Source organism: Suillus plorans, assembly GCF_016647745.1.
Source record: "Suillus plorans strain S12 chromosome Unknown HD556scaffold_24, whole genome shotgun sequence".
Lineage (NCBI taxonomy): Eukaryota > Fungi > Basidiomycota > Agaricomycetes > Boletales > Suillaceae > Suillus > Suillus plorans.
In genome coordinates this window covers 54,421-78,540 of record NW_024537408.1, presented here as the reverse complement: position 1 = coordinate 78,540, position 24,120 = coordinate 54,421, and the positions used below count along the sequence as shown (strand labels likewise).

Sequence of the window (24,120 nt, the reverse complement as noted above, 5' to 3'; positions counted from 1 at the left end):
ACGCTACACCCTCTCTGTCTGGTTCGCGCTGATCGCCGCATGCGAGCAGGTATAAAACACCCTTTCATGCCCACAGATACTTTCAACTCCGTGCGCAAGTCACAATTTTTCATCAAGGAGTTTGCAAATGCGTCCTAGGTGATTACGGTGCATTCCGCCCTCAACTATGTTGAGAGCACAATTTATCATCTCCCCACCTTCACCATATTCGTTAATGGCTCTTCCCCCAGGTCCTTGACCGCGTGCAGAACTGCCAGTCGCTGGTCTTACAACCGCTGAAGGAACTGAACTTGCCCAAGATCGTGCTAAGGTATCGAACGTTACATGCACTTTTTTTTTTGGCGAGAATCATGGTGTTGTCGAAGGTGATCACGATGTGAAGTGGAGTATTTAAAGTCGAACGAGTGGAGGGCGAGGAGACTTACATGGGGTTACAAAAATATTTGAGACGAATAGGAGCAAGCGAGGAAGAAATTGAGGTGAGACAATTTGCAATGACTCAGTACTCAGAGTTAACGAGCCTAAATCCAAGGGCTCGTGAACTTATGTTCTCCCTTAGGCAGACTATGTAATAGAGGGAAGACAGTTTGTCCCTTTTATAAATATAAACTTATATGAGTGACTGTTTTCGTTCATACATCATGTAGTCTAAGGCGTCTTTGCTCTACACTCGTATTCGATCATCCCAACTACCGTCCGGGTGCGGCCTTAGCCACTGCTTCATGGATCGCCCGTGGGGAGCGCTCAGCACCGGGCAGTGCAGTCAATGCCGTCATGTATTTCACTGCCATTAGTGTTAATACGGTACAGCATCAGTGACCTGTCCTTAAAGCCTGAGAGAATAGGACAGACGCCATGTCCTCAACTTCACCATCATGATGACCCTCCTTCCCAGCGCAGTTCTCTTATGCGTTCCGTTCGTTTACGCTTCACTCTCCAGTCTCAACAACACCAGTCCCCATATACTCGATGCTAGCAACTGTCCGTCCTGCAACACCAGATCCTTGTGGGACATTCTCTTGAGCTGCGGCTTAACCTTGTTTGCCTGCACATGGACTGCCGTCCATCCTAACATCCCGGGTATGGACGAGGGCAAAATTGCCATTACTTCTCGTCGTCTATTCATCATGGCCATGGCGCTGATCGCCCCAGAACTCATGATTACATGGGCTACGCGGCAGTTTTTCAGCGCTCGTGATGCTGCAAAGGACTTTAGGGACAACGGGGGTATTATAATAGTACGACATGATGCGACCCACGGCGCTGATCGAGTTATACCAGGAAGGACATCTGCGGTGGTTAGTCATGGTCACAGCGTCGATTTCCCCAGAACTCATGATCACATGGGCCACGCGGCAGTTTTTAAATGCCCATGACATCCCTCATGCCGAAGCTGCAGAGGACTTTAATGACGCGTTTAGTGCACACAGTGCCACGACTCTCGGCGATGATCCAGATATATCAGAGAGCCCAACTATTTTAGTCGGTGACGTTTCAGAAGTGGGTAGAAGTTTAGGCGTTCCTGGATATGTAGAGTTTAAACGTCAGTTATATGCTCGGACTCTTCAGTTATGCAGGACTAACATGTAACCAATCCCTTCATAGGATGGACAATAACCCATGGGTTCTTCGCATGGATGGGTGGATTTATGCTCTACGTTGATGGCATGCCGCGAGCTACTCTTACTCCCGATGAACTCCTGGAGTTCGTTCGTAGGGGATCCGTGGACATGCCAGTCATCACAGAGGCAGAGATGGAAGATCGAAGTAAGGGTGATGGACTATCCAAAGGCATCGCTATTCTTCAGTTGGTGTGGTTTGTCGCACAGCTTGTCGCTCGTTACATCCAGAACCTTCCGATAACCCTGCTTGAAATTGACACTCTGGCAGTAGCTGCCTTGACCTGCATTCCTTATGCTTTGTGGTGGAAGAAGCCTAAGGATGTAGGACGTCCTTATATTGTTCATCTGAAAGCAACTGCAGCTCCGCCAGGCCAGTTACGCTATGAGTATGTTGTCAATATCATTGCCTGAAATTATTCTGATTCATCTGCATTCTTACAATAGAAAATTTAGCCATATCTCCAGGTCCTACTATAGGCGGATTAGGGGACATATCATCTATCCCTTTGTCTGTCTCATGGGCATTGCGGTAGATCCTTCCCCCCGTGCTGCCCGTTCTCGTCGTGTGCCATCCCTAGGTGGCTACGACAGAGGCTTTGTTTTTAAGTTTGACCACAACGGGGGCCCACTGACTAGGTATCGTGTTGGTAAGATTGTACTTCTTATTGGATGTTTCAGTGGGATGGTGTTTGGAGGGATACACTGTCTCGGTTGGAATCACTTTTCCACAGCCATGCAGAGCACATTATGGCGCACAACCTCCCTTTTGGTAATATGTGCACCAGTAGTTATTTCGCTTGATACCCTGTCATTCATGCACAGACGGAGGCCTTTGATGATGATATTCGGATTTCTTCCTGGACACATCGCCGCTCTCATATATATAACTGCACGTATTACGCTAATTGTACTCATAATTCTGAGCTTACAATCACTACCTACTGGGGTATACGATACAGTAGCTTGGACTAGGTTTATTCCGCATTTGTAGTTTGGTTTCATTGACTAGTAACAGGGCATGCTAACTTACCTGATGGATCACTGTTGTAATCGGAAGTGAGAGTATGACGTTCGAACAGCCCAAGCTGCCACTTGACTTGAACACGGACGTTTCCATCGAATGTGACTACCATAAAATCTAGCTATATACTCCCATGTAATCTAGGAGTGAAATGTACATGCAAAAAGAATAATACTGGAAAGTTTACGAACACATGTGAGCATCACACCAATCTACTTCCCTTTGGAAAAGTCTGTCAGTATGACCCTGCAGCCACAGCGGTTCGAAAGAAAGTCAGGGGCTTGCGGGCGGGGAAGATATGTGAAGAAGGCATATCTTCTATCAGGGACGAATGCACTCGGCAAGACGTCATCGACGATATCAATATGGTGACGTTTCAAGCACAATAGTCACGCCCATTTTACAACAAATTGAGCCAGGGTGAACATACGCGAAAGCGGCTGTGGTTAGGACGTGGCTGAGTTGTCCCAGCGTAAATTTAGGGACCGGAATGTCGAGGTGTATGCCTGCACTCGGGCCAGTGCTTCAAAAAACACCGCAGTCAGATTCAAACATCAAAAATTAATGCCCTGGTGAGTTCGCTTCTTGTCAAGGTCACTTGTATCGTCAAGGGTACAGTCCAACCCATCAAAATGACTGCAGTCTCAAGAGTCAACAGCTCACCATATTGTACGCTAACTAGTCGTCAAACTCAACATACGCTCGAGTAGCTATATCTACTATAATGTATGATGGGTTTGACGGCCTGACATTCAGAAGCTGTGTCACGAGCTTGATCAGGAGTGGGAAGCATCTACTAAATTACCATCAGCGGATCTGCAGCAATGAAAGATACGAAAACAAACGAGAGCTTCTGAATCGGGAGGGAAATATTGATTACTCGATTAAGTTGCGATTAAGCAAAGGCATGCCTGTCGATGTTGTATGTCACACATAGGTGAACTATCCTGCGATCATGCCATTCGAAATGAAGCGTTCTGTTCACGTACTGGTCTGCCGAGCTTTAACTATGTAGGCTGCCTGTGAGATGTCAAAGAGTGATCATGAGCATTGTATAGTTAACACCTAGCATTTACTTTCAGTGGGGCATAACAATCCACTTTCATTCTTAGACTCTCTTCGTGTTTGAATCGCTCGCTCGGCCCGTCGGGTGGGCGAGAAGTCGTTGTGAAGGATGTTCTTGAATATCTAACGCGCTGTGCAGAGGGATACAGAGATTTGACATACGAGTGTCAGGTTACAAGTGTCGACTATGCTAGAGGCGTCTTCATATTATTTCTCGGGCTATTGTAGTAACTGGATGTTGTAAGTAAGTTTTTGGGATAGGTGGGGAAAGACAAGAGAAGACAACAAATAACTTATCAGAAATGTGCATAACACTCTTCTTGTCGAGTAGAGTCGTGACACGAGGTTTTATTAACGGGAGGAAGGCCATCGAGTCTGGATTGTTTCTCGCAATGCGTTGAAGTAGCGCTCGAATCCGAAAACGAACGGTCCGAAATTGCTATCGGGCGTTGCCGGTACCTTCTGGTTGAAACTGTCATGTTCAAGTTGTTATGATCGACTCCAACGTCGACCACCACGCCGCTCGATCTTTTCCCCAAACTCCTTGTCTCTGCCAATATACAAACAATTATGATCATTTGCGGTGATTTGGTAGCCAAGCTCGAAAAGCTACGGGCTTCACTCAGCAAAATACTCATACCTCTCCCCGGTTCTCTCAGCTTCAGAGCGCCAGGGATGCGGATCCTCTTCGCTCACCTGTTTACAACTATGTTGTGCCTGATGGAGGCACTGAGCATGTGTCGCAGTGTTCCCATGGTCATGACTCATGGAAAATACTATAATACATACTCGCTGGATGTCTACTCGATTGCCCCCCACAAATTTTATTCGTAACTTTGTACTGGCAACATTAATATTGTCAGTGTATCTCTACGAGCAGTGGACCAGACTGCGTATGACCGGTTGATTATCTGGTGTATAGGCTGCCTTATCTTTGACTTTTGATTTGTAGGCGTCTTGAACACTGGATTAGCATTTAAATGCTGTAGATATCAGGCCCCATTTCAGGCCAAGAAAAGGCTGGCAATCCCCCTTCCCTTCTCAAGTACGCATGTCCGAATCAACGAACACAAGGCTTCCGGTCCTAGAGTGAGTCCATGTTCTGGCTGATCACCCCGGATATCTTTGAACGTGTTTACGCTAGATTTAATCGCCTTTGAAATCACAAGTATTTTGTACGCTTGTATCAATCACGGTAAATGGGTACGGGATGGTGCCAGAAAATTTCCGAGTACTCTACCATCCAGTGTATGATCTCGATTGGCAAAGATAGAAGATTGAAATAAGGGTGATGGACTATCCAATGGCACTGTCATTCTTCAGCTGCGAGGGTTGGTTCTCTAGATTTTCGCCTGTTTCAATGAAGCATAACGATCCACTTGCCTTCTTCGATTCCCTTTCATCTGACCTTTGAATCGCTCGCTTAGGTAGGCGAGAAGTCATTGCGTTGAGTGTTCCGTGCTGAATGGAGACTGTGGAAATCGGAGTTCCTCAGAAGTGACGCGGCACAGGCGTTCCCCTTATCGACGTTGTGCTTCAGCAAACTGTCATGAGAGTCATACCTGGAGAGATCTTGATCACGCTACCTTCACTACACTTCGTCACAGCAATAAATTCTACACTAGAGCTCGACGAGCAGCGTATCTGTACAATCAAGAGTCAAAAGCATGGTGGCGTACTATTCACTTTGACATGATCATCAGCACACGTCAAGACTGCATATACGTCGTCAGAAAATACAAAACCTTTCAGTCATGTTCGTAGCGAATCACGTAAGTAAAATGAATAGCAAGGTGCCAGTCAGGACGGCTGCGTGCACCCCTCGGAAGGTGCGAGACCAGTGGGGGAGGTCCGCTGTGAAGTAGTGTGATTACAGACAAGGCTCGAGCGTATGGTGTTGCGTGACATGTGGGAGTGGTTAGAGGATTGATGACACCCCGTAGACGAAGGACATAGTTGTATCGAGCACGTGCATCAACGTTGGAGCTTTGATGAGATATGGATGCGTCTGCGTTGTCAATTTATTGGTTGGTCGCTCCAAAGGAAGACTAGCAGGATGTTGTGCGCATATATAGCGAGGGACCCTATACAGCGGACCCTAGCCTTATATGCGTACGACACGCGCTAGAGGGTTGAATATATGCGTCATATCATAGAAAGCAGGATGTATGCGTGTTGTCCCTTGTCGTTTGGACATTCGGAAAGGGTATATGCGCTTCATTAACCGCTAAAGGTACCCCAGCAGGACTTCCGGAAGGTGGCTGAATGCCTATGCACGCCTTCGTGAGGTTTGCAGCTAATTTGAACGGCTCGTAGGTGCTGGATACCTCCACTTTAGATATATACGTCTTGAAATGTAGCAGAAAACGCACCACGCAATATCTCGACGAAAGCGACTATATATGCATGAGGTGTCTTCGTATTTTGTTCTCGAAGTTGGGTGCTATAGGTGAAGGATGAGAACATTGGAAGGCATATCCGTTACACTCTGTCCGTTGTCGAACACGCTCGGGACGAGCGTTAACGCGAAGGTGTGTTGAGCCGTTCCCGTAGAATGAGATACGTCGAAAGCAATTGTGGGGATGAGCTAATGGCGAGGGGTCGTGAGTCCATGTACATACAAGCAAAATACAAGGGCAGCGTTGAAAGATCCACCGACAGCAGCGAGCACCAAATATGACACATGCTAATTAGCCGACAATCGTGTCAGAAGCAAAGCAGTTCATGTTGGCCACATAGAAATCCTGCAAATAAAGGTGATAATAATCCGAGGACATCCGAGTCGGTGAGCCGAGATGCTGTGTATACGTAAGCAGGTCTGATCTTGAAATTTTCAAACTCTCTCCTCGATCGCGTTAAAGTTCAAGTTGTTCTGATCACCACACTCACACTTGGATTTCTTGTATTTTGTCATACAACTAAATGGTGACTTTATCGCGGTTTGATAAATACAAGGAGCTCTTCACTTGTGACTTATTACATTCAGGACAAGGTCGCGGCTTGTTCGGGCCTTTTCCTTGAATCTGATGCTATCAGTCTCAGAGCGTCACTCTTTCTTGATCCTTTTTTGATCTTCGTGCATGTTGTACCCTAATGGAAGCAGCGTTTATGTATGTGGAGCTCGGTTCTTGTGAAATATGGATCCTTGCTGCATTTCTTACTCGCTTCTTACGACATGGAATTCTAGGCAACCGTTCTAGCCCCACAGCAATTGAATGAATCAGAAGGTACCTGATTGCCTCGTGTTCAAGCTCTCTTATCTTTGAGTTATCGAACTTCGATTTGTAGGCGTCGTATCCACTGGATTCGCGTAAAATGCTGTGCGATTGTTGTATCAAGCTCCATCGAACTCTATCGATGGTGGTCGAAAGTCGCCTTTCTTTCCCAACGCTTCTCCAAGTCGACGAACACGAGGCTTCCAATCCTGGGATCACGCGAGTTGGTGCGTGTTCTAGCGGATCATCCCTGGATATATTCGAATGAATCAGTGGCTGTTTGGTTCTTCAAGCGCCAGAGTCGCACATAAAAGGCCGCGTCGTGGCCGCGATCTCCGACCATTTTTAAATCCACTCTCGCCCACAACTTATCTGCACCATGGCAAATCGATCCAATAATGGCGTATCGCCGGTACACCACCATTCGGAATACTATCTGAAAGATGGTAATATCACTTTTCTAGTACGCCACACCTGATCTATGTCTCTGTCGTGCTGATCATCACATGGGAGCAGGTTGCAGACACACTATTCCGTGTACATAGACACTTCTTCGAAGTCGAATCGCAATTTTTCGTCAAGGAATTTGAAAGGGCTCCCAAGGAGGGAACTTCCGATTCCAGCGCGTTTCGACTTGAGAAAGTAACCGTCGACGATTTCGCAAAGTTCTTATGGGTCTGGTATAGTCCGTAAGCATTGATCTAAATCATCATATCCCGCACGCATCGTCATTAATCACTGCACACAGCTCGTACAGACGCGAACCCAAACCAAAAGATCACTGGCTCACCATCCTGGAGCTCTCGACAGTATGGCAATTCCCAGAGATGAAAAAGCTTGCTGTCGACGAGCTCCAGAAGTTGGACATTGAACCCATCGAGAAGATCACTACCTACGACAGATATCAGATCGACAAATCGCTTCTCTTGCCCGCATATAAGCTCCTGTGCAAGCGGGTGGGCCGAATGTCCATCGTGGAGGGTGAGCAGCTCAAACTGCACACTGTCCTCGGGATACAAGAGGCTCGCGAGCGTGCAATCAGGAGCGCAGCGGAGGGCGGGTGTCGTAGTCCGACCTCCGCTGATGCAGATGACGAGGAGTTGGAAAGGATATTGATCGATGTATTCAGTCTCAAAGGTCATAACGCTAACCGACAAGGCACGCAGCCGTCAACAAAACCAGAGGAAGTGCCATTCATAAACACTCCGAAACCGCATGGGAATGGAACCCCCAATGGTAACAAGACGTCTACATCAGGTTCGGTAAGTAACATTCTTCGGCTTGGTTGACTGTGCTGTGTGGCTGATTGAAGATAATCTTAGAATGACAATAAACAGAAAGACAACAAAAATGCAGGATCGGTATGTAATCCGACTCGCTAAATGCAATCCACTGATGCCGGAAAAATGTAGGGAAGAAAAAACTGAGAAATGAACCGACGAATGACGAAGGTTGTTGCTCGACTGTCCGCTCGACAAAATTCGTGACGGAGCAGAGAATGGAGCGTGTACTTGTTTATCTCATCATTCCAGCATTCATTGAGTCAGTTACCGCAGCACTAGCCATGTACTTTGTATGATACCATAGTCTTCATATTCTTGTTCAGTTATATATTCTGCAATATGCTATCGAAGCGCCAGACTGAAGAGAAGTGTTGCTGTCGGCGTGAGTTGAATAACTCCCTGATGTAGAGCAGCATAGGACGTGAAAAGGTTAACAAGGCGGTCAAATAGAAATCGCAAGTGCGGATTAGGGAGATATTCACAGGACATCCGTATCGCGAACTGTGTAGTGATCTGTATAAGTATCAAGTATAAATAAATTCAGAGACACGTCGATCCAGCACGAACATTCAATACATAAGGGTGAAAGCAGGTTAAAAGGCGATCAATGATTCAAGTGCGTTAAATATACATAGTCCCAAGAAGGCACAGCACTGGATGTGAAAACACAAACCTACGAAGACTCAGCGGGATAACCGGCTATAAAGGCTACAACCCAACTCAAGTTGTTCGTTTCGATTGTCTTAGATTCCTATCTACCTCAGTTTATACTCAGACGTCTATTGTTACCTATCCACCTCTTTATTGTCAATTTTCACTAGGAATAGTCACCAGTGTCGCCAACACTGGTCCTTGTCTCCGAGCAAGTACGTGGTCATCAGGGTACGCCATGGTAACTTGACATAGTCGTGATCGTCTAAAACTTTAGAGGGAGCTGTGAATATTGGGCCACAGCACACACAGGTATCTTTAACAAATCGAATACCAAGAATGAGAATTGAGCATCAAATTCCAAAAGATACCTTGTTATATCTGAGCAGCAGTTGCAGGGTTACTGGACGATTGGCAGAGCCGAGTTGCAGGTACTATTTTGACGAGTGAGTGAGAGAAAAACGAGTACATATCGGGAGTATCGATGGAATTCATGAAAATGAAAGTCAACTTCTCCATTTCGTCGTTGTGCATGGTCACTGCAGGTTCAAATGATGAAGCGATGAGCGAGCCAGACATTGGGTTATGATACAGTGTGGCATGGGAGCCCGCTCATGCCCGAAATTTCTGCAATCTGACAGCAATAAAAATCAAAACGATAAGAATCATTCCCATTAGTATATGAATGATACTTATGATATAAAAGCTGGCCGTTGTCCTATAACATTTCCCCATCCGCAGAGATAGCCCCCTCAGAAGATTCCATATCACCTCGCACAGAAAATGCGTTTCTCCCTCGTCGGCGTCGTCGTCGCTTTGACAGCACCTATGTTTGTCAGTGCATGTAAAGGCGCTGTAGAATCTTGCGAATCACAAAGTGATTGCTGCAGTAACTGGAAGTGTGTCTATGATCCCGTGAGTATGAGCAGGTCGCTGTGCGACCAGGATTCGACGACATGACTCACCTGCGCGCCTTAGGGTGAGGGATTCATCTGCCTGTAGTAGTCGGTTGAAAATTCAGCCAGCAGCATGAGTGGCACGTCACGACAGTGAGTCATGTTTCTGCTTTCACCTTGTTATCATGTTTGATGATCCAGTACCTAGTTCGGAGCCAATCAATGCAGCTGCTTTAGACAAATTTTCGTACTGCTCGAGCAGCGATGTGAATGTTTGAGATTGATTTGAAAATGATCGACTGTTGCTCGTGGTCCACTAAGCTCGAGTCTGAGAAGCTGTCGGAACGAGCGACCATTGCTGTTGGCGTTACGATGAATGTGAAAAAAGGTGGCGACAAAGTTAAAGGGGATAATATCACTGCCTGCGCGGTAATGGATGTCAAAGGGTAAGCGTGGGAGCTCGAGAGTGGTTCTCTTCATCGAGTAAGTGTTGAATTGGGTACAAGGGATGGTTCATGAGGAAGATAAGCTTGGAAGAGCGTTGGTTGGTAGTCACTAGTAATTTCGTCCACGAAGTATAGGGTCATGTGATGAAAAGGACGGTCCGGTTGTTTCCGATCCTTCGCACCCAACTTCAAGTAGTACGTGGTCCGGTTCGGTCCAGTTCAGAGGGTGTGTGCATAATTCTTGCTTTCTGAGTGCCCTGAGTGTCTGTACATACATAAACACTGAAAAAAATTGCAGTTCAACAGATATTGGGTATTTACTGGGTGGTCTGTGAGCGGCATCTGTACAGATTCACGAGCTGCTGAGATGAACTAAACCAACTTATGCACTATACAGCTTTGATACAGCTCTACACAAAGCATTGTAGTTTGCTTATCTTCGTTATCTCTGCACAGTAGTTGCAGGGTCACTGACCTACAATTGGCACAGACAAATTGCAAGTACTATATATCAGGGAGCAAGTGAGAGAAAAACAACGAGTACATATTGGAACTTCTTATCGACGAGATCAACTTCTCGATTTCGTCGCTGTACAGGGTCATTGCAGGTTCAAATGATGAAGCGATGAATGAGTGAGATATGCCATCGGGTTATGATACAATGTGGCATGGTCGTGATCGATAGAGCCCGCCCCTACAGGTTCTGCCGAAAGTTCTGCAATCTGACAGCAATAACAATTCTACCAAAGCAATTAGAATCGCGCACATTAGTATATAAATGATATAAAAGCTGGCCGTTGTCCTATAATATCCCCTCATCCTCAGAGATATCCTGTAAGGACCGCATAACCTCGCACAGAAAATGCGTCTCAGCTCCCTCATTGTTGTTGCTTTGACAGCACCTATGTTCGTCAGTGCATGCAGCTTTCAACCTTGCGGATCAAGCAAGGATTGCTGCGGTGGCTTGACGTGCCACTATGTTTCTGTGAGTATGAGCAGGTCGTTGTGTGACCAGGATTCAACGACGTGACTCACCTGCGCGCCTTAGGATAAAGGTTTCCTCTGTATATAGTAGCCAGTTGAAAATTCAGCCGGCAGCCCGAGTGGCACGTCGCAACAGTGAGTCATGTTTCTGCTTTCACCTTGCTATCGTGGTTGATGGTGCAATACCTAGTTCGCAGCCAATCGATACAGTTGCTTTGGACAAATTTTCGTACCGCTCGAGAAATGTAGATATTTGAATTTATCTGAAAATGATCGACCGTGCCTATTTTTGCTCGTGGTCCACTAAGCTCAGGTCTGAGAAGAAACGACCATTGTTGTTGGCGTTATGATGAGGAAAAAAGGTGGCGACAAAGTTAAAGTTACTGCCTGCGCGGCAATTGCCCCTTATGCACTATACAGCTCTATACAAAGCATCGTAGTTTGTTGATGTTCGTTATCTCTGCACAGCAGTTGCAGGGTCACTGACCTACAATTAGCACAGACAAATTGCAAGTACTATATATCAGGGAGCCAGTGAGAGAAAAATAACGAGTACATACAGGTACATACTGGAACTTAGTATCGACGAGATCAACTTCTCGATTTCGTCGCTGTACAGGGTCACTGCAGGTTCAAATGATGAAACGATGAGTAAGTGAGATATGCCATCGGGATACAATGCGGCATGGTCGTAATCAATAGAGCCCGCTCCTACAGGTTCTGCCGAAATTTTTACAATCTGACAGCAATAACAATTCTACCAAAATAATCAGAATCGCGCACAATAGTATATGGATGGTATAAAAGCTGGCCGTTGTCCTATAACATTCCCTCATCCTCAGAGATATCCTGCAAGAACCGCATAACCTCACATAGAAAATGCGTCTCTCCCTCATTGTTGTTGCTTTGACAGCACCTATGTTCGTCAGTGCATGCAGCTTTGAACCTTGCAAATCAGACGGTGATTGCTGCGGTGGCTTGAAGTGCCACTATGCTTCTGTGAGTATGAGCAGGTTGCTGTGCGACCAGGATTCAATGACATGACTCACCTGCGCGCCTTAGGGTCAAGGTTTCATCTGCTTATAGTAGCCAGCTGAAAATTCAGCCGGCAGCCCGAGTGGCATGTCGTAACAGTGGGTCATGTTTCTGCTTTCACCTTGCTATCGTAGTTGATGGTGCTGGTTCGCAGCCAATCGATACAGTTGCTTTGGACAAATTTTCGTACCGCTCGAGAAATGTAGATGTTTGAAATGATCGACCGTGCCGATCTTTGCTGGTGGTCCACTAAGCTCAAGTCTGAGAAGAAACGACCATTGTTGTTAGCGTTATGACGAGGAAAAAAGGTGGCGACAAAGTTAAAGTTACTGCCTGCGCGGTAATTGCCCCCAAAGGGTAAGCATGGGAGCTCGAGAGTGGTTCTCTTCATCGAGCGAGTGTTGGACGGGATACAAAAGACGGTTGACGACGAAGAGGAGCTTGGAAGAGCGTCGGCCGATAGTCACTAATTCCGTCAACACAGTTCCTTGTCTTTAAGGAAGTATAGGGTCATCGGAGTATGCCATGGAATGATTTGATATCGTCGTGATTATCTAAAACTTAGGGGGAGCGGTGATGACTGTGACCATGACTACTGTATCAGGGATCTTCGACCAAGCTCATGCCAAGAATGAGGAGTATCAATTTCCGAAAGACACTCTGCGCAGCAGTTGCGGGGTCAGCTGGCCTACTGATAGCATAGGCAAATTGCAGGTACTGTATACAAGGGAGCAATGAGTGAGTGAGGGGAAATTGATGTGAGATATCGACCGAGTACAAACCAGAAGTATCGAAGAGAATGAAAATCAACTTCTCAACTTTGTTACTGTGCTCGCAGGGTCACTGCGGGTTCAAATAATGAAGCTATGAGCGAGAGATTTGGATGAGAAGACCGGTGATTCGAGCGAGCATTCCGCGGTTGCGATTCGCGGAGATGCTTTAATATTCAAGGGTCGTAATCAATTGAATAGGTTTTTGCAGTTTCTGCCATGTGGCAGCAAGAACAATTCTGCCAAATCGACCAGAATCGTGCTCATAAGCATATGCAGGATGTAAAAGCTGGTCTTCATCCTACAGTGTTCTCCCATCTTCAGAGATATCAGACAATTTTTGGGGGGTTCAAACTTGAACCGAACGCCAAAAAAATCCAGCGAAGCGAAATACATGATAAAGTCAGCATTGAAGGGTTGGACAACGAGGCGAGTTATCGACGATACCAGAATTGTCATTAAAAACACTAAACGATCATCCATTTAGGCCGAACTAATTTTGAATGCTGTGTTCCCTGCAAATATGATCGAATTGTGGGAAAGCTTCGAGAGTTTGCTGGCTTTGTTTCATCGAAAGAACGCTAGTAAAGTTCATTGGTATATTGTCGATAGCTTCTAGTACAGACAATCTGCAACAAGAAGGGGCAAGTATGAACGAAAACGAGCAGGTGCAAATGAGTACCGACTGATGCAAACAAGCAGTGACAAGTACTGGCAAATTTGATCGTAGTTGGGTTTTCAAGTTGTGGTCACAGTGCTGTGTAAGCAAGTCTTTCGGGTGTTGCCGGTGGTACTGTACCGTTTTCAATATCAAATTTCTCTCGCGTTCCGTCGCTCAGCGACTTCAATCATATTTTCACGCCTGCTCAGAGCTCCTTGAGTGTACCACAGACCAGTATAGAAACTACTGGTGATTTGGTAGACACAAGAGCTCTTCATTTGAATGATAAGCCCTAACTACGGCTTCCGAAATTAAACCTCTCATGTAATGCCCTTGATGGTCTCACAGAACGCCAGGGATGCAGATTCTCTTTGCTGGTTGGTCTCTCCATACGCTATGCCTGCACTGCCTACGGGTGGCAGCGAGTATTGTTCCAGAAGGTTGAACAGGACGCATATGTACTCGTTGCCCATCTCTGTCGCCTTTTACGACATTCATATTGGAAAAACTAACTATTAGTGTGTCTCTTCGAGGCAATAGTTCTAGCTCTCCGCAGTAATTGAATTGGATTAGAACGCACATGACCGCCTCGTGTTCAGGCTGTCTTATCTTTGATTTATCAGACTTCGATTTGTGGGTGTCATATGCACTGGATCCACTTGAAATGCTGTGCTATCGTAGTATCGGTCTTCATTGGGCCCATCGATGGTCCTGACCACGGAACGGGTCACAATTCGCCTTTCCTTCCCAAGTCACTTGCCCAAACAACACACACGAGGCTTCTAAATCCTAGGAATACGGCAGTTCCAACGGATCGTCCCGGTACATCTTCAAGCGAGTCACAGTGTTGTTTTGACTCTTCAAGCGCTCGAATCCCACATAAAACGGTCGTATCATTCCCGCGAACTTCGATAACATCATAGCACACAACTATCATCTCCCTTATATCAACCATGGCACACAGTTTTCAGAACGGCGTGTCCCGAATGAACTGTCATCCTGAATACTATCTTAGAGATGGTAATATCACCTTCCATGTACGCCACAACTTTTGTGCGTCTCCCTCGCGCTGATCGCCATGTGCGAGCAGGTTGAAGGCACTCTATTTCGTGTCCACCGATACTTCTTCGAGCGCGAGTCGCTATTCTTCTTGCAGGAATTCGCAAGGGCTCCTCAGGGGGGAACTACTGATACCAGCGCGTTTCGACTCGATGAAGTAACCGCCACCGACTTTACGAAATTCTTATGGGTCTGGTATAGTCCGTAAGCATCCATTTAAATCATCATATCTCACAGGCATCGTCATTGATCCCCGTCACAGCTCGTACAGACGCGGAAGCCTGAGTGAACCAAAAGAGCATTGGCTCACCATACTGGAGCTCTCGACAAAGTGGCAATTCCTAGATATGAAGAAGCTTGCCATCGATGAGCTCGAGAAGCTCGATATAGAACCCATTGAGAAAATCACCACTTACGACAAACACAAGATCGACAAATTGCTTCTGTTGCCTGCATACAAGCTCCTGTGCAAGCGGACGACCCGAATAACCGATGAGGAGGGTGAGCAACTTAAGATACCCACCCTCCTCAGGATATTCGAGGCTCGTGAGCGTGCGGGGAGCGCAGCGGAGGGCAGGCGCACAGGCCCGACCTCCGCTGATGCAGACGACGAGGAGTTGGAAAAGATTTTGATTGATGTGTTTGAACTCAACAGTCGTGCCACTAATCAACAGGGTGCGCAGTCGCAGGCAAGATCAGACGCAACTTCGACGCCGAATGTGAATGGAGCCGCCAATGGCCATAGGCCATCTGGATCAGGTTCCGTAAGTGAAAAAAAAATTGCTCGAGACCGTATGCCATAGGGCTGATTGACAAATAGTCTACCCACTGACCCAGAATGGTAATAAGCAGCAGAAAGATGCGGACAAAAGTAAAGTATGTTATGCGACTTACTATATGTATTTCACTGACGCTCAAGGCATATAGGCAAGGCAACCATGAGGAGCCGACGGGAGGTGAAGATTCCTCCACTGGGCTCTTGGCTTTTGTTGTAGAGAGGAAAGTGGAGCACGTTCTGCTCAATTTGTACCTTCCAATGTTCATCCAATCAGTCATGACAGCAGTATTCGCATATATTGTTATCTCTGTATAGTATCAGGTGTCTTGATGCACAGCCTATGTAGTTTGCAATGATACGCTGTTGAATAAACTTTCACGCTTGAAGCTCCAACAGCCAGTGAGAATTTAAAGTCCAGTCGAGCACCGTTTCACCTGGACATAAGTCGATCTAAACCGTACCCTCGCTGCCAGCACCTGTACTTACTCCAAGCGTCTTCCAGCTGCAACATTTCCTGTACCTTGATTTCTCTGCACCCGCCACACTGTTTCCTGGCTAGTAGTCGAACTGAACCATAGCCCGGTTCAAAAAATAGTCGAACCCAAAACCAGATCCTCGCGAACGGTTCAGAACGGTCAGGTTCGGTTTTTTGAGGGGTTCAAATTTGAACCGAACGCCAAAAAAATCCAGCGAAGCGAAACACATGATAAAGTCAGCATTGAGAGGCCGGACGACGAGGTGAGTTATCGACGATACCAGAATTGTAATTGTTAAAAAAACACTAAACGATCATGCATTTAAACCGAAATAATTTAGAATGTTGTATTCCCTGCAAATATGATCGAATTGTGCGGAAGCTTCGAGAGTTTGCTGGCTTTGTTTCATCGAAAAAACGCTAGTAAAAGTCCATGGGTATATTGTCGATAGTTTCTAATGCAGACAATCTGCAACAAGTAGGGGCAAGTATGAACGAAAAAACGAGCAGGTGCAAATAAGTACGGATAAGTGGCGGCAGATACAAATGAGCAGGGACAAATGAATATAATGGTACGCAAGTCTTTCGGGCGTTGCCGGTGGTACTGTACCGTTTTCAATATCAAATTTCTCTCGCTCAGCGACTTTAGTCATATTTTCACGCCTGCTCAGAGCTCCTTGAGTGTACCAGAGTCCCATGTAAAAGTTACTGGCGATGTGGTAGCCACAAGGAGCTCTTCATTTGAATGATAAGCGCTAACTACGTCTTCAGAAGTTAAACCTCTCATGCAATGCCCTTGATGGTCTTAGCTTTAGAGCGCCAGGGATGCAGATTCTCTTTGTTGGTTTGTCTCTCCATACGCTATGCTTGCACTACCTACGGGCGGCAGCCAATACTGTTCCAGAAGATTGAACAGGACACATATGCACCGCTGCCGCATCGCTGACTCGCCTCTTACGATATTCATATTGGAAAAACGATCAGCATGTTCATTCAGGGCAATAGTTCTAGCTTTCCGCAGCAATTGAATCAGATGAGGACTCACATGAACGCCTCGTTTTCAATTTGTCTTATCTTTGATTTATCAGACTTCGATTTGTGGGTGTCATATGCATTGAAATGCTGTGCTATCGTAGTATCAGGCTTCATTAGGCCCATCGATGGTCCTGGCCACGGAACGGGTCACAATTCGCCTTTCCTTCCCAAGTGCACTTGCCCAAAACAACGAACATGAGGCTTCTAAATCCTAGGAATACGGCAGTTCCAGCGGATCGTCCCGGTACATCTTCAAGCGAGTCACAGTGTTGTTTTGACTCTTCAAGCGCTCGAGTCCCACATAAAACGGTCGTATCATTCCCGCGAACTTCGATAACATCCTAGCACACAACCATCATCTGCACTCATATCAACCATGGCACACGGTTCTCAGAACGGCGTGTCCCGAATGAACTGTCATCCTGAATACTATCTTAAAGATGGTAATATCACCTTCCACGTACGCCACAACTTTTGTGTGTCTCACTCGCGCTGATCGCCATATGCGAGCAGGTTGAAGGCACTCTATTTCGTGTCCACCGACACTTCTTTGAGCGCGAATCGCAATTTTTCATTCAGGAATTTGCAAAAACACCCCAGGGGGGAACTTCCGATACCAGCGCGTTTCGACTCGATGAAGTAACCGCCGCCGACTTTACGAAATTCTTATGGGTCTGGTATAGTCCGTAAGCATCCATTTAAATCATCATATCTCACAGGCATCGTCATCGATCCCCGTCACAGCTTGTACAGACGCGGAAGCCTGACTGAACCAAAAGAGCATTGGCTCACCATACTGGAGCTCTCGACAAAGTGGCAATTCCTAGATATGCAGAAGCTTGCCATCGATGAGCTCGAGAAGCTCAATATAGAACCCATTGAGAAAATCACCACGTACGACAAACACAAGATCGACAAATTGCTTCTGTTGCCTGCATACAAACTCCTGTGCAAGCGGACGACCCGAATAACCGATGAGGAGGGTGAGAAACTCAAAGTACCCACCCTCCTCAGGATATTCGAGGCCCGTGACCGTGCGAGGAGCGCAGCGGAGGGCAGGCACCTGTCCTCCGCTGATGCAGACAAGGAGTTGGAGAGGATTTTGATTGAAGTGTTCGCACTCAACAGTCATGCTACTAATCAACAGGGTGCGCAGTCGCAGACAAAATCAGACCCAGACCCGAATTCGAAACCGAATCCGAATGGGAATGGAGCTGCCAATGGCCATAAGCCGTCTGGATCAGGTTCCGTAAGTGAAAATCCTTTGCTCGAGACCGTATGTCGTGGGGCTGATTGACAGATAGTCTACCCAGAATGATAAGCAGCAGCAGAAAGATGCGGACAAAACCAAAGGCACGGTATGTTATTCAGTTTACTAAACGTACTTCACTGACGCTTAAGGCATGAAGGCAAAGCCGAGATGAGCGAGAAGCGGACGGAAGGCGGAGATCGCTCCACTGCGTTCTCGATTCTTGCTATAGATAGGAAAGTGGAGCGCGTTCTGCTCAGTTTGTATCTTCCAACATTCATCCAATCTGTCATAACAGCAATATTCGCGTAAATTGTTATCTTTGTATGATATCAGTGTCTTGATTAGCCTATGTAGTTTGAAATTATACACTGTCCAACGCTTAAAGCTTGAAGCTCCAACTCCGTTTCACCTGGACATGAATCGATCTAAAGCGTACCCTCGCTGCCAGCACCTGTAGACTACACCCGCCAGACTGTTCCCTAGTTAGTAGTCAAATCCGCGTCCAATCGAGTGGGCACTAATTTTACCTGCAGGAACCACTACACAGATGCAACAAGCATCTCCGTCGAATTCAGACTCACCTTTTGCAGGCTCTGGGGAGACGTGAAAACCAACTGCAGCCGTAAAAAGCTTGGCGAGAGGCATCATGGTTTTTAAGAAGTGCTCGCCAGTATGCTATATATAGGGGAACGCGCAGCGCGTCCCTCACGTATATTCAGATTTCAGCATAAATTTAGTTCGCAGGCGTTAATCGAGCGCAAATTGGAAGAAAGAAGTTGACCTAGATATAAAGTTCGAGTGAGAGGTTTAGGGTTTATGACGGCGAGTCAGACTCACGATCCATATCCAAGTCGATATCGTCTCGGCTCTATCGCGACTTTGACTTGGTAGCTTTAAGCTGTGTCTGATGAGATCCTCGAGCTCTTGAGGCCTTGATATGACCCTGCTCGGCAGTAGCGATATCATAATGGTGCGATCACGACCCGTCTGATGCTTACGATCCTGTAAAAATAGTATAAGGGCTCACGACAAGCGATGTGAATAAAGAGTCGTAGAGCCTCAGGCCTCATGCTGGGCAGGGGCCGGTGGACCTCTAGCAAGGCCCTGAATCAAGGTGTGTTGATCCGGGTATGCTCCGGCTCATATCAATACGCCATCGGATGTAGTACTGAGGTCGGACGGGATTCAAACATTAAACTTGTTTCAATAATCGGGACTAACCATATCGCACCTGGCACCATGAGCACGTGGAAACGAGCAAGAAGCCTCTTTATCGAAACCACAAGTCGATCTTCATCGATGGAGTAGAGAGAGATGAAGACGAAAACTAGGAAGAAATAAAATGAGGCCCGGAAAGAACATCTTTCGAATCAGAGTGCATACCAATATTGTATGTGACATATATGGCGGAACTCTATCCAAGTAGCGTGTCTTCATCAACACTGTCGGATCCTGATCATGTCAACGGCAAGTCAGTGTGTTTCTACTTCCATCTCATCAAAATGATAGCTGAACGGAGGCCGTACTTTCTGTCTCAATTCGATTTCGGTGCATGGATTCCCGCGGTCACAGCGATCGCGATCAGAGGAACAGTTCAAGTCTAAACTTTCACCAACTCGCAGGTGGAGCAGGGCGTCCCATCAGACCTAGGCAGGTCCGGGCGCAGTAGCAGGTGTCCTAGCGCGGTGGCAGGAGTCTTGGCTCGTAGTCGGTAGTCCTGCGTGTGTGATAGCTGTCCTCGATAGATAGAGCCGTAGCCTCCCGCTATAGAGGTTTGGCCTTGGGTTCCCTTGCAGTCCTTCCCGTTACACAGGTAAGTTCAGAAGTAAGTCTCATGCTCGAATCCTTCGATCAGTAGTAACTAGTATTAATGTGTGCCTTTACAGGATGGGACCATTACATGAAAACCTACATTACCAATATTTATAGTCCTCGTCCGAATCATCGTCGACGTCCTCCTCACAGCGATACACTTTCTCGAACAAAGGCTGCCGAAAACTTTGATCAGAAGAGGACGTTGATGAACCTGGATGGGCATCAGTAGTGACAGAAAACACGTGATCGATCTGTACGCACTGTTGTCAGAGAAATTGAATTCATGGGTATTGTCGATGGCGAGGGTATATAGATCTATCTCGGCTTTGGCTCGGCGCATTTTTGCTTGCAAGGTGAACGAATCCCGCTCGCGAGTGCGCATATAACCGCTGTCACGCATGTTCGCAAGAGACTTTGCCACCAGTTCCGCTTGACTGGCCTGTTCTATTTTAAATGCCTTGCAAAAGGCTTCTTTAGCTGTAGTGGTGACCCACGTGCTCAACAGGGGTAATGAAGGGGTGATGTGCTAGAGAGATGGTGAGCGCAGCTAAGCAGGCTGTTACAGTACTCACGTTCAAAATGGCGGATTTTGGTATTTCTTCTTGCACAGTGGTTGATAGATCCTGTCCTGAGGTAGTAGAATCGTCCGAAGGTGAGATACGTTCAATGAAGGGTTCTGCAGCTGGGATGAGGTGGGCTTCGCTCCTAGTTATCCAAGCTTCACACATCTCTTGCGTAGCTATCGGACAGGTCAAAGGTGCAACCTCTTTCTTCGACATTGCTGAGGGCATCCTGATGTTATGCGTGGCTGAATCGCCGATATGTGGTAATGCTACAGAGCAAGAAGGTTTGTTTAGACCAAAAATCGACATCCCGAAGTCAAAGAAACTCACGCGTCCGGTATTGCTCGAGGCGTTCGATGGCCTGGCTGTACAGAGACACCTCTATCTGGCACCGCTTCCTCCTCTCTTCTATGAGAATTCGCTCCACAATTGCATGACTTCCGTCATCTCCACCAGTACAAGAACTCTGGTGTAATCGCAATGTTTCTTCTTGCTTCGTTTCTATACTACGCTCCCCAACTAATTCCCAAAGATCGGCAGGATAGACTCGATCTTTGAGTAAAAACGACAAGACGAATAATTCAGTCCGAAGCTATGAGATACAGATCAGGATGTAGAGGTTGAAATTCGCGGGGTATGGACTGACCTTTTGATTTGCTATGAGTCCGATGTAATCATCCAACAGTTCAGTGCCTAGTGAGTTGGAGATTTGAAAGATGCTAATACGAGCAGCTGATGAATCGAATAGGGCGGGTGAAAGATGGGATGGCATGTTGAATGAGTGACGTACTGTGGGGTGGATACGATTATATTCAGGTTGAGCTTGGCGGCGGGCGAGATTGAGGATCCGTTATCTTAAAGTCTAGAATGTTGACAATGACAAGTCTACTATAATCGTTCCTTCTAATGCATGCTTGTGGCGATGAAGTGTCAATAACCATGGTGTCACATGACACAAAATGAACTATAGTGGCCGGATCACAGCTACTAGTTATATTTGTCCCAATGCTTCGTCTTGTCACTTCAGTTTGGGACCGAAATCGATTGAATTCGAACTATTATCGAAAGAAGGAATGATACAAACGGCGAGGTAGACTGGCCTCAAGGCAAGACATGACAGGAACCACAGTGTGATTGAGTAAAACGCCGGAGACAGGGAAGACGTCCATATGGTGAAGTAGTATGGAGAATGCCGCAACGCAAGTTGGCTCGGTGATGTCCGATATAGCAGTGCACGTCTAAAAACTGTGTTGAGTCAGCCTTCCTGGGTCGGAATGCGTATCTATTGAGAGAGGGATATTCTTAAATCCAGCCTGACTGAATTCAACCTAGAACACATATGGGGAATGTAAGTTAAAAGTAACCATCCCGACCGGAACTGAGCCGCATGAAAAGGGCATGGTGAAAATGCTGCGCCACTGCTGCGACTGCTGCGCGGCACCTGCCGCGACCACTGCTGCGATGTTCCTAAACCGTGCGCGTGAGTGCGCATTAACTACACTTACTTACTACTAATCACTGGAACCTCCCAGTACTTGTCCTCCGAACGAGCCATGGACTCGAGGGTGCTCCGATTCCTTATGTGTGTATCCACGCTCCCAGAGTCACGGTCAGGCGATATCACCGAGATTCGCAGTACTCCCGGTCTGCAAGTCAGGTCTCTTAAACAACTATCTTGTTACTAAACGATCTTTCATACTGCATTGTAGTCTGATTCCTCTGCATACAATGTTTTTTTAATGAGCGACTGCGTAGTTGCGGGCATTTGTCTCAAGCCTGATGCGGCCATTGGCACCTTTCTTCACGTTCTCGGTCCTCCATGGAATTTTTTTACCTGTCGCTCCTGAGCGTTGAGGGATAACGGTAGCTATAAATGTGCTGGATTAAGCCCTGTTGTCCTTGTCAGCCTCGCACACAGAAGATTCGAAGACATACTAGTAGACTGACAAATTTGACCATCGCTAGTGCATAATCTTGAGGATCAAACGACACAATTTGCTCAAGCCATCGATAACAGAAATGTAGGATGATTTGGAACTGGATACGAGTTACTACTGACATTCTGGCACTAGTAACTGATCTGTCGCGGGCGTCGCGGTCGTCTTCTTTTTCCATATTTGGGTGGTGCTGCGACATGGTGCCCGCGACGCCCGCGATGCCCGCGACGACTGCGACGCCCGCGACGACTTGGTGCTGCGACACTAGTGTAGTACTTAGTACTTGCTGAAAATGAACTCGAGCTGTGTAACACATGGTCCTTTAAAGCTTCAGTAGTTATGTTGCGCATCATAGTATTGCAGACTCGCGTATTGGAATACATACTTCAGTGGCGGATTTGCGTTTGTGTATCATTTCAGAAACCAGAATGCACAAGTCTGAAATCTGGGACTCGGAAGTTGGAACACACTATAGATCAATCTTCAGTAACACAGTTCAAGATAACAATACCCAAGTGACTTTATATTAATCATGTGAAGCCCTTCAAGGCAGCGATGCAGAGTCCAGAGTATGTGGCAAGCAACAAGCAAGTGTCGTGAATCAATTTGCTACTTAGCGTAATTTGTAAATTTGGAACCGTCGCGGCAGATGCCGCAGCAGTCACAGCAGTGGCGCAGCATTTTCGCCCGCATGAAAATAACCACCTGTGTAAGCAAGTCTTTCGGGCGTTGCCGGTGGCTCAGCGAATTATGAATGACATCGAACAACGTGTCCAGCGGCTCCAGTCAATGATCTACTTCACATCGCGAGTCAATCTGACTAGTCCACACCCGTTCTGCCTTCGGCACAGGAAGCAAAAAAGAGTGCTTCGCACTCTTTTTTTAGCTTCCTGGCCTCAGCTTCATCCCAATAATTCAGAAGGCTCCTGATGAGCATTGTTCCTTCGTCACAGGAAGCCAAGGAGGGCTGCGCCCTCCTTTGGCTTCCTGGCCTCAGGCTGCATCCTAATAAATTGTGTATTTTGAATAAGATCATGCCCTGATAGTGGATTTTGAAAATACATTTATGAGCAGCATTTCAAAAAAACTAAAAGTAGTACATATAATAAGATCAGTCAATTCTACATTTTTTGAGCAGGAGTTTGACAGAAGTAAAATTACAAAAAATATGTAACAGTATCATTAAATGTATTTATTTTCCCATTTTCCCTGCTTCCCGTCTCCCGTCTCCTGTCTCCTGTCTCCTGTCTCCTGTCTCCCGTCCTCTGGTTCTCCCATTTTCCCATTCCCATTTTCCTGTTCTCCCATTCTCCAGTTTTTGAGTCTCTAAGTGGTCTTTTTCTCCCTTTTGTTATTTTTTCATAACCTTCTGTCATTCATCTCCCAATCTCTTTTATTTCATATGTGTTTTCCCATGTATTATATGTTGTTCCATTATTTGCTGTATCACTATCATAACAATTACAGTAGGGAAATCTAATCACATATCTGCCTTGCCCTGCTCAAACACATATTTTTTCATTATTTAATGCCATGTACATATACAGTTACCAAGGT

General features: G+C 46.5%; 7 protein-coding genes across 7 annotated transcripts; 5 read left to right on the top strand and 2 right to left on the bottom strand.

Moving 5' to 3' along the window:
• Positions 1-878: 878 nt before the first annotated feature.
• On the top strand, positions 879-2,613 carry HD556DRAFT_1236346 (uncharacterized protein; the record flags this gene model as incomplete). The annotated part of the gene is made up of 3 exons (XM_041297818.1): positions 879-1,194; positions 1,606-2,008; positions 2,067-2,613. The coding sequence occupies 3 exons, from the start codon at positions 879-881 to the stop codon at positions 2,611-2,613; spliced, it is 1,266 nt and encodes a 421-aa protein (XP_041160825.1).
• Positions 2,614-7,006: 4,393 nt separating this feature from the next.
• HD556DRAFT_402633 (uncharacterized protein) lies at positions 7,007-8,791 on the top strand. The gene is made up of 6 exons (XM_041310510.1): positions 7,007-7,150; positions 7,217-7,386; positions 7,440-7,612; positions 7,672-8,185; positions 8,246-8,284; positions 8,336-8,791. Exons 2-6 carry the CDS (start codon positions 7,303-7,305, stop codon positions 8,348-8,350), a joined length of 825 nt encoding a protein of 274 aa, XP_041160824.1. The 5' UTR covers positions 7,007-7,150; positions 7,217-7,302; the 3' UTR covers positions 8,351-8,791.
• Positions 8,792-14,285: 5,494 nt separating this feature from the next.
• Positions 14,286-15,965, top strand: HD556DRAFT_402315 (uncharacterized protein). Its single transcript, XM_041310509.1, has 4 exons — positions 14,286-14,686; positions 14,740-14,912; positions 14,971-15,584; positions 15,636-15,965. The coding sequence occupies exons 1-3, from the start codon at positions 14,603-14,605 to the stop codon at positions 15,509-15,511; spliced, it is 798 nt and encodes a 265-aa protein (XP_041160823.1). The 5' UTR covers positions 14,286-14,602; the 3' UTR covers positions 15,512-15,584; positions 15,636-15,965.
• Positions 15,966-17,284: 1,319 nt separating this feature from the next.
• Positions 17,285-18,639, top strand: HD556DRAFT_402279 (uncharacterized protein). The gene is made up of 4 exons (XM_041310508.1): positions 17,285-17,456; positions 17,510-17,682; positions 17,741-18,245; positions 18,301-18,639. Exons 1-4 carry the CDS (start codon positions 17,373-17,375, stop codon positions 18,373-18,375), a joined length of 837 nt encoding a protein of 278 aa, XP_041160822.1. The 5' UTR covers positions 17,285-17,372; the 3' UTR covers positions 18,376-18,639.
• Positions 18,640-20,016: 1,377 nt separating this feature from the next.
• Positions 20,017-21,653, bottom strand: HD556DRAFT_402272 (uncharacterized protein). Its single transcript, XM_041310507.1, has 4 exons — positions 21,273-21,653; positions 20,957-21,218; positions 20,636-20,895; positions 20,017-20,589 (listed from the first exon to the last, which is right to left on the bottom strand). The coding sequence occupies exons 1-4, from the start codon at positions 21,396-21,398 to the stop codon at positions 20,116-20,118; spliced, it is 1,122 nt and encodes a 373-aa protein (XP_041160821.1). The 5' UTR covers positions 21,399-21,653; the 3' UTR covers positions 20,017-20,115.
• Positions 21,654-21,983: 330 nt separating this feature from the next.
• On the top strand, positions 21,984-22,447 carry HD556DRAFT_402267 (uncharacterized protein). Its single transcript, XM_041310506.1, has 3 exons — positions 21,984-22,100; positions 22,159-22,270; positions 22,336-22,447. The coding sequence occupies exons 1-3, from the start codon at positions 22,025-22,027 to the stop codon at positions 22,364-22,366; spliced, it is 219 nt and encodes a 72-aa protein (XP_041160820.1). The 5' UTR covers positions 21,984-22,024; the 3' UTR covers positions 22,367-22,447.
• HD556DRAFT_1366987 (uncharacterized protein) lies at positions 22,134-22,755 on the bottom strand. The gene is made up of 2 exons (XM_041302829.1): positions 22,336-22,755; positions 22,134-22,270 (listed from the first exon to the last, which is right to left on the bottom strand). Exon 1 carries the CDS (start codon positions 22,739-22,741, stop codon positions 22,529-22,531), a length of 213 nt encoding a protein of 70 aa, XP_041160819.1. The 5' UTR covers positions 22,742-22,755; the 3' UTR covers positions 22,134-22,270; positions 22,336-22,528.
• Between the last annotated feature and the right edge of the window lie 1,365 nt (positions 22,756-24,120).

Coding starts and splice junctions, on each gene's coding strand:
- HD556DRAFT_402633 (XM_041310510.1), top strand. CDS start 7,303: ATGGCAAATCGATCCAATAATGGCGTATCGCCGGTACACCACCATTCG. Junction 7,387..7,439: donor ATGGTAATATCACTTTTCTA/GTACGCCACACC, acceptor ACATGGGAGCAG/GTTGCAGACACACTATTCCG. Junction 8,186..8,245: donor AGACGTCTACATCAGGTTCG/GTAAGTAACATT, acceptor AGATAATCTTAG/AATGACAATAAACAGAAAGA.
- HD556DRAFT_402315 (XM_041310509.1), top strand. CDS start 14,603: ATGGCACACAGTTTTCAGAACGGCGTGTCCCGAATGAACTGTCATCCT. Junction 14,687..14,739: donor ATGGTAATATCACCTTCCAT/GTACGCCACAAC, acceptor ATGTGCGAGCAG/GTTGAAGGCACTCTATTTCG. Junction 14,913..14,970: donor TTATGGGTCTGGTATAGTCC/GTAAGCATCCAT, acceptor TCCCCGTCACAG/CTCGTACAGACGCGGAAGCC.
- HD556DRAFT_402279 (XM_041310508.1), top strand. CDS start 17,373: ATGGCACACGGTTCTCAGAACGGCGTGTCCCGAATGAACTGTCATCCT. Junction 17,457..17,509: donor ATGGTAATATCACCTTCCAC/GTACGCCACAAC, acceptor ATATGCGAGCAG/GTTGAAGGCACTCTATTTCG. Junction 18,246..18,300: donor AGCCGTCTGGATCAGGTTCC/GTAAGTGAAAAT, acceptor ATTGACAGATAG/TCTACCCAGAATGATAAGCA.
- HD556DRAFT_402272 (XM_041310507.1), bottom strand. CDS start 21,398: ATGCCATCCCATCTTTCACCCGCCCTATTCGATTCATCAGCTGCTCGT. Junction 20,896..20,956: donor CCTCGAGCAATACCGGACGC/GTGAGTTTCTTT, acceptor CTTGCTCTGTAG/CATTACCACATATCGGCGAT. Junction 20,590..20,635: donor CAAAATCCGCCATTTTGAAC/GTGAGTACTGTA, acceptor CCATCTCTCTAG/CACATCACCCCTTCATTACC.
- HD556DRAFT_402267 (XM_041310506.1), top strand. CDS start 22,025: ATGGTGAAAATGCTGCGCCACTGCTGCGACTGCTGCGCGGCACCTGCC. Junction 22,101..22,158: donor TGCTGCGATGTTCCTAAACC/GTGCGCGTGAGT, acceptor GGAACCTCCCAG/TACTTGTCCTCCGAACGAGC. Junction 22,271..22,335: donor CGAGATTCGCAGTACTCCCG/GTCTGCAAGTCA, acceptor ACTGCATTGTAG/TCTGATTCCTCTGCATACAA.
- HD556DRAFT_1366987 (XM_041302829.1), bottom strand. CDS start 22,741: ATGGAAAAAGAAGACGACCGCGACGCCCGCGACAGATCAGTTACTAGT.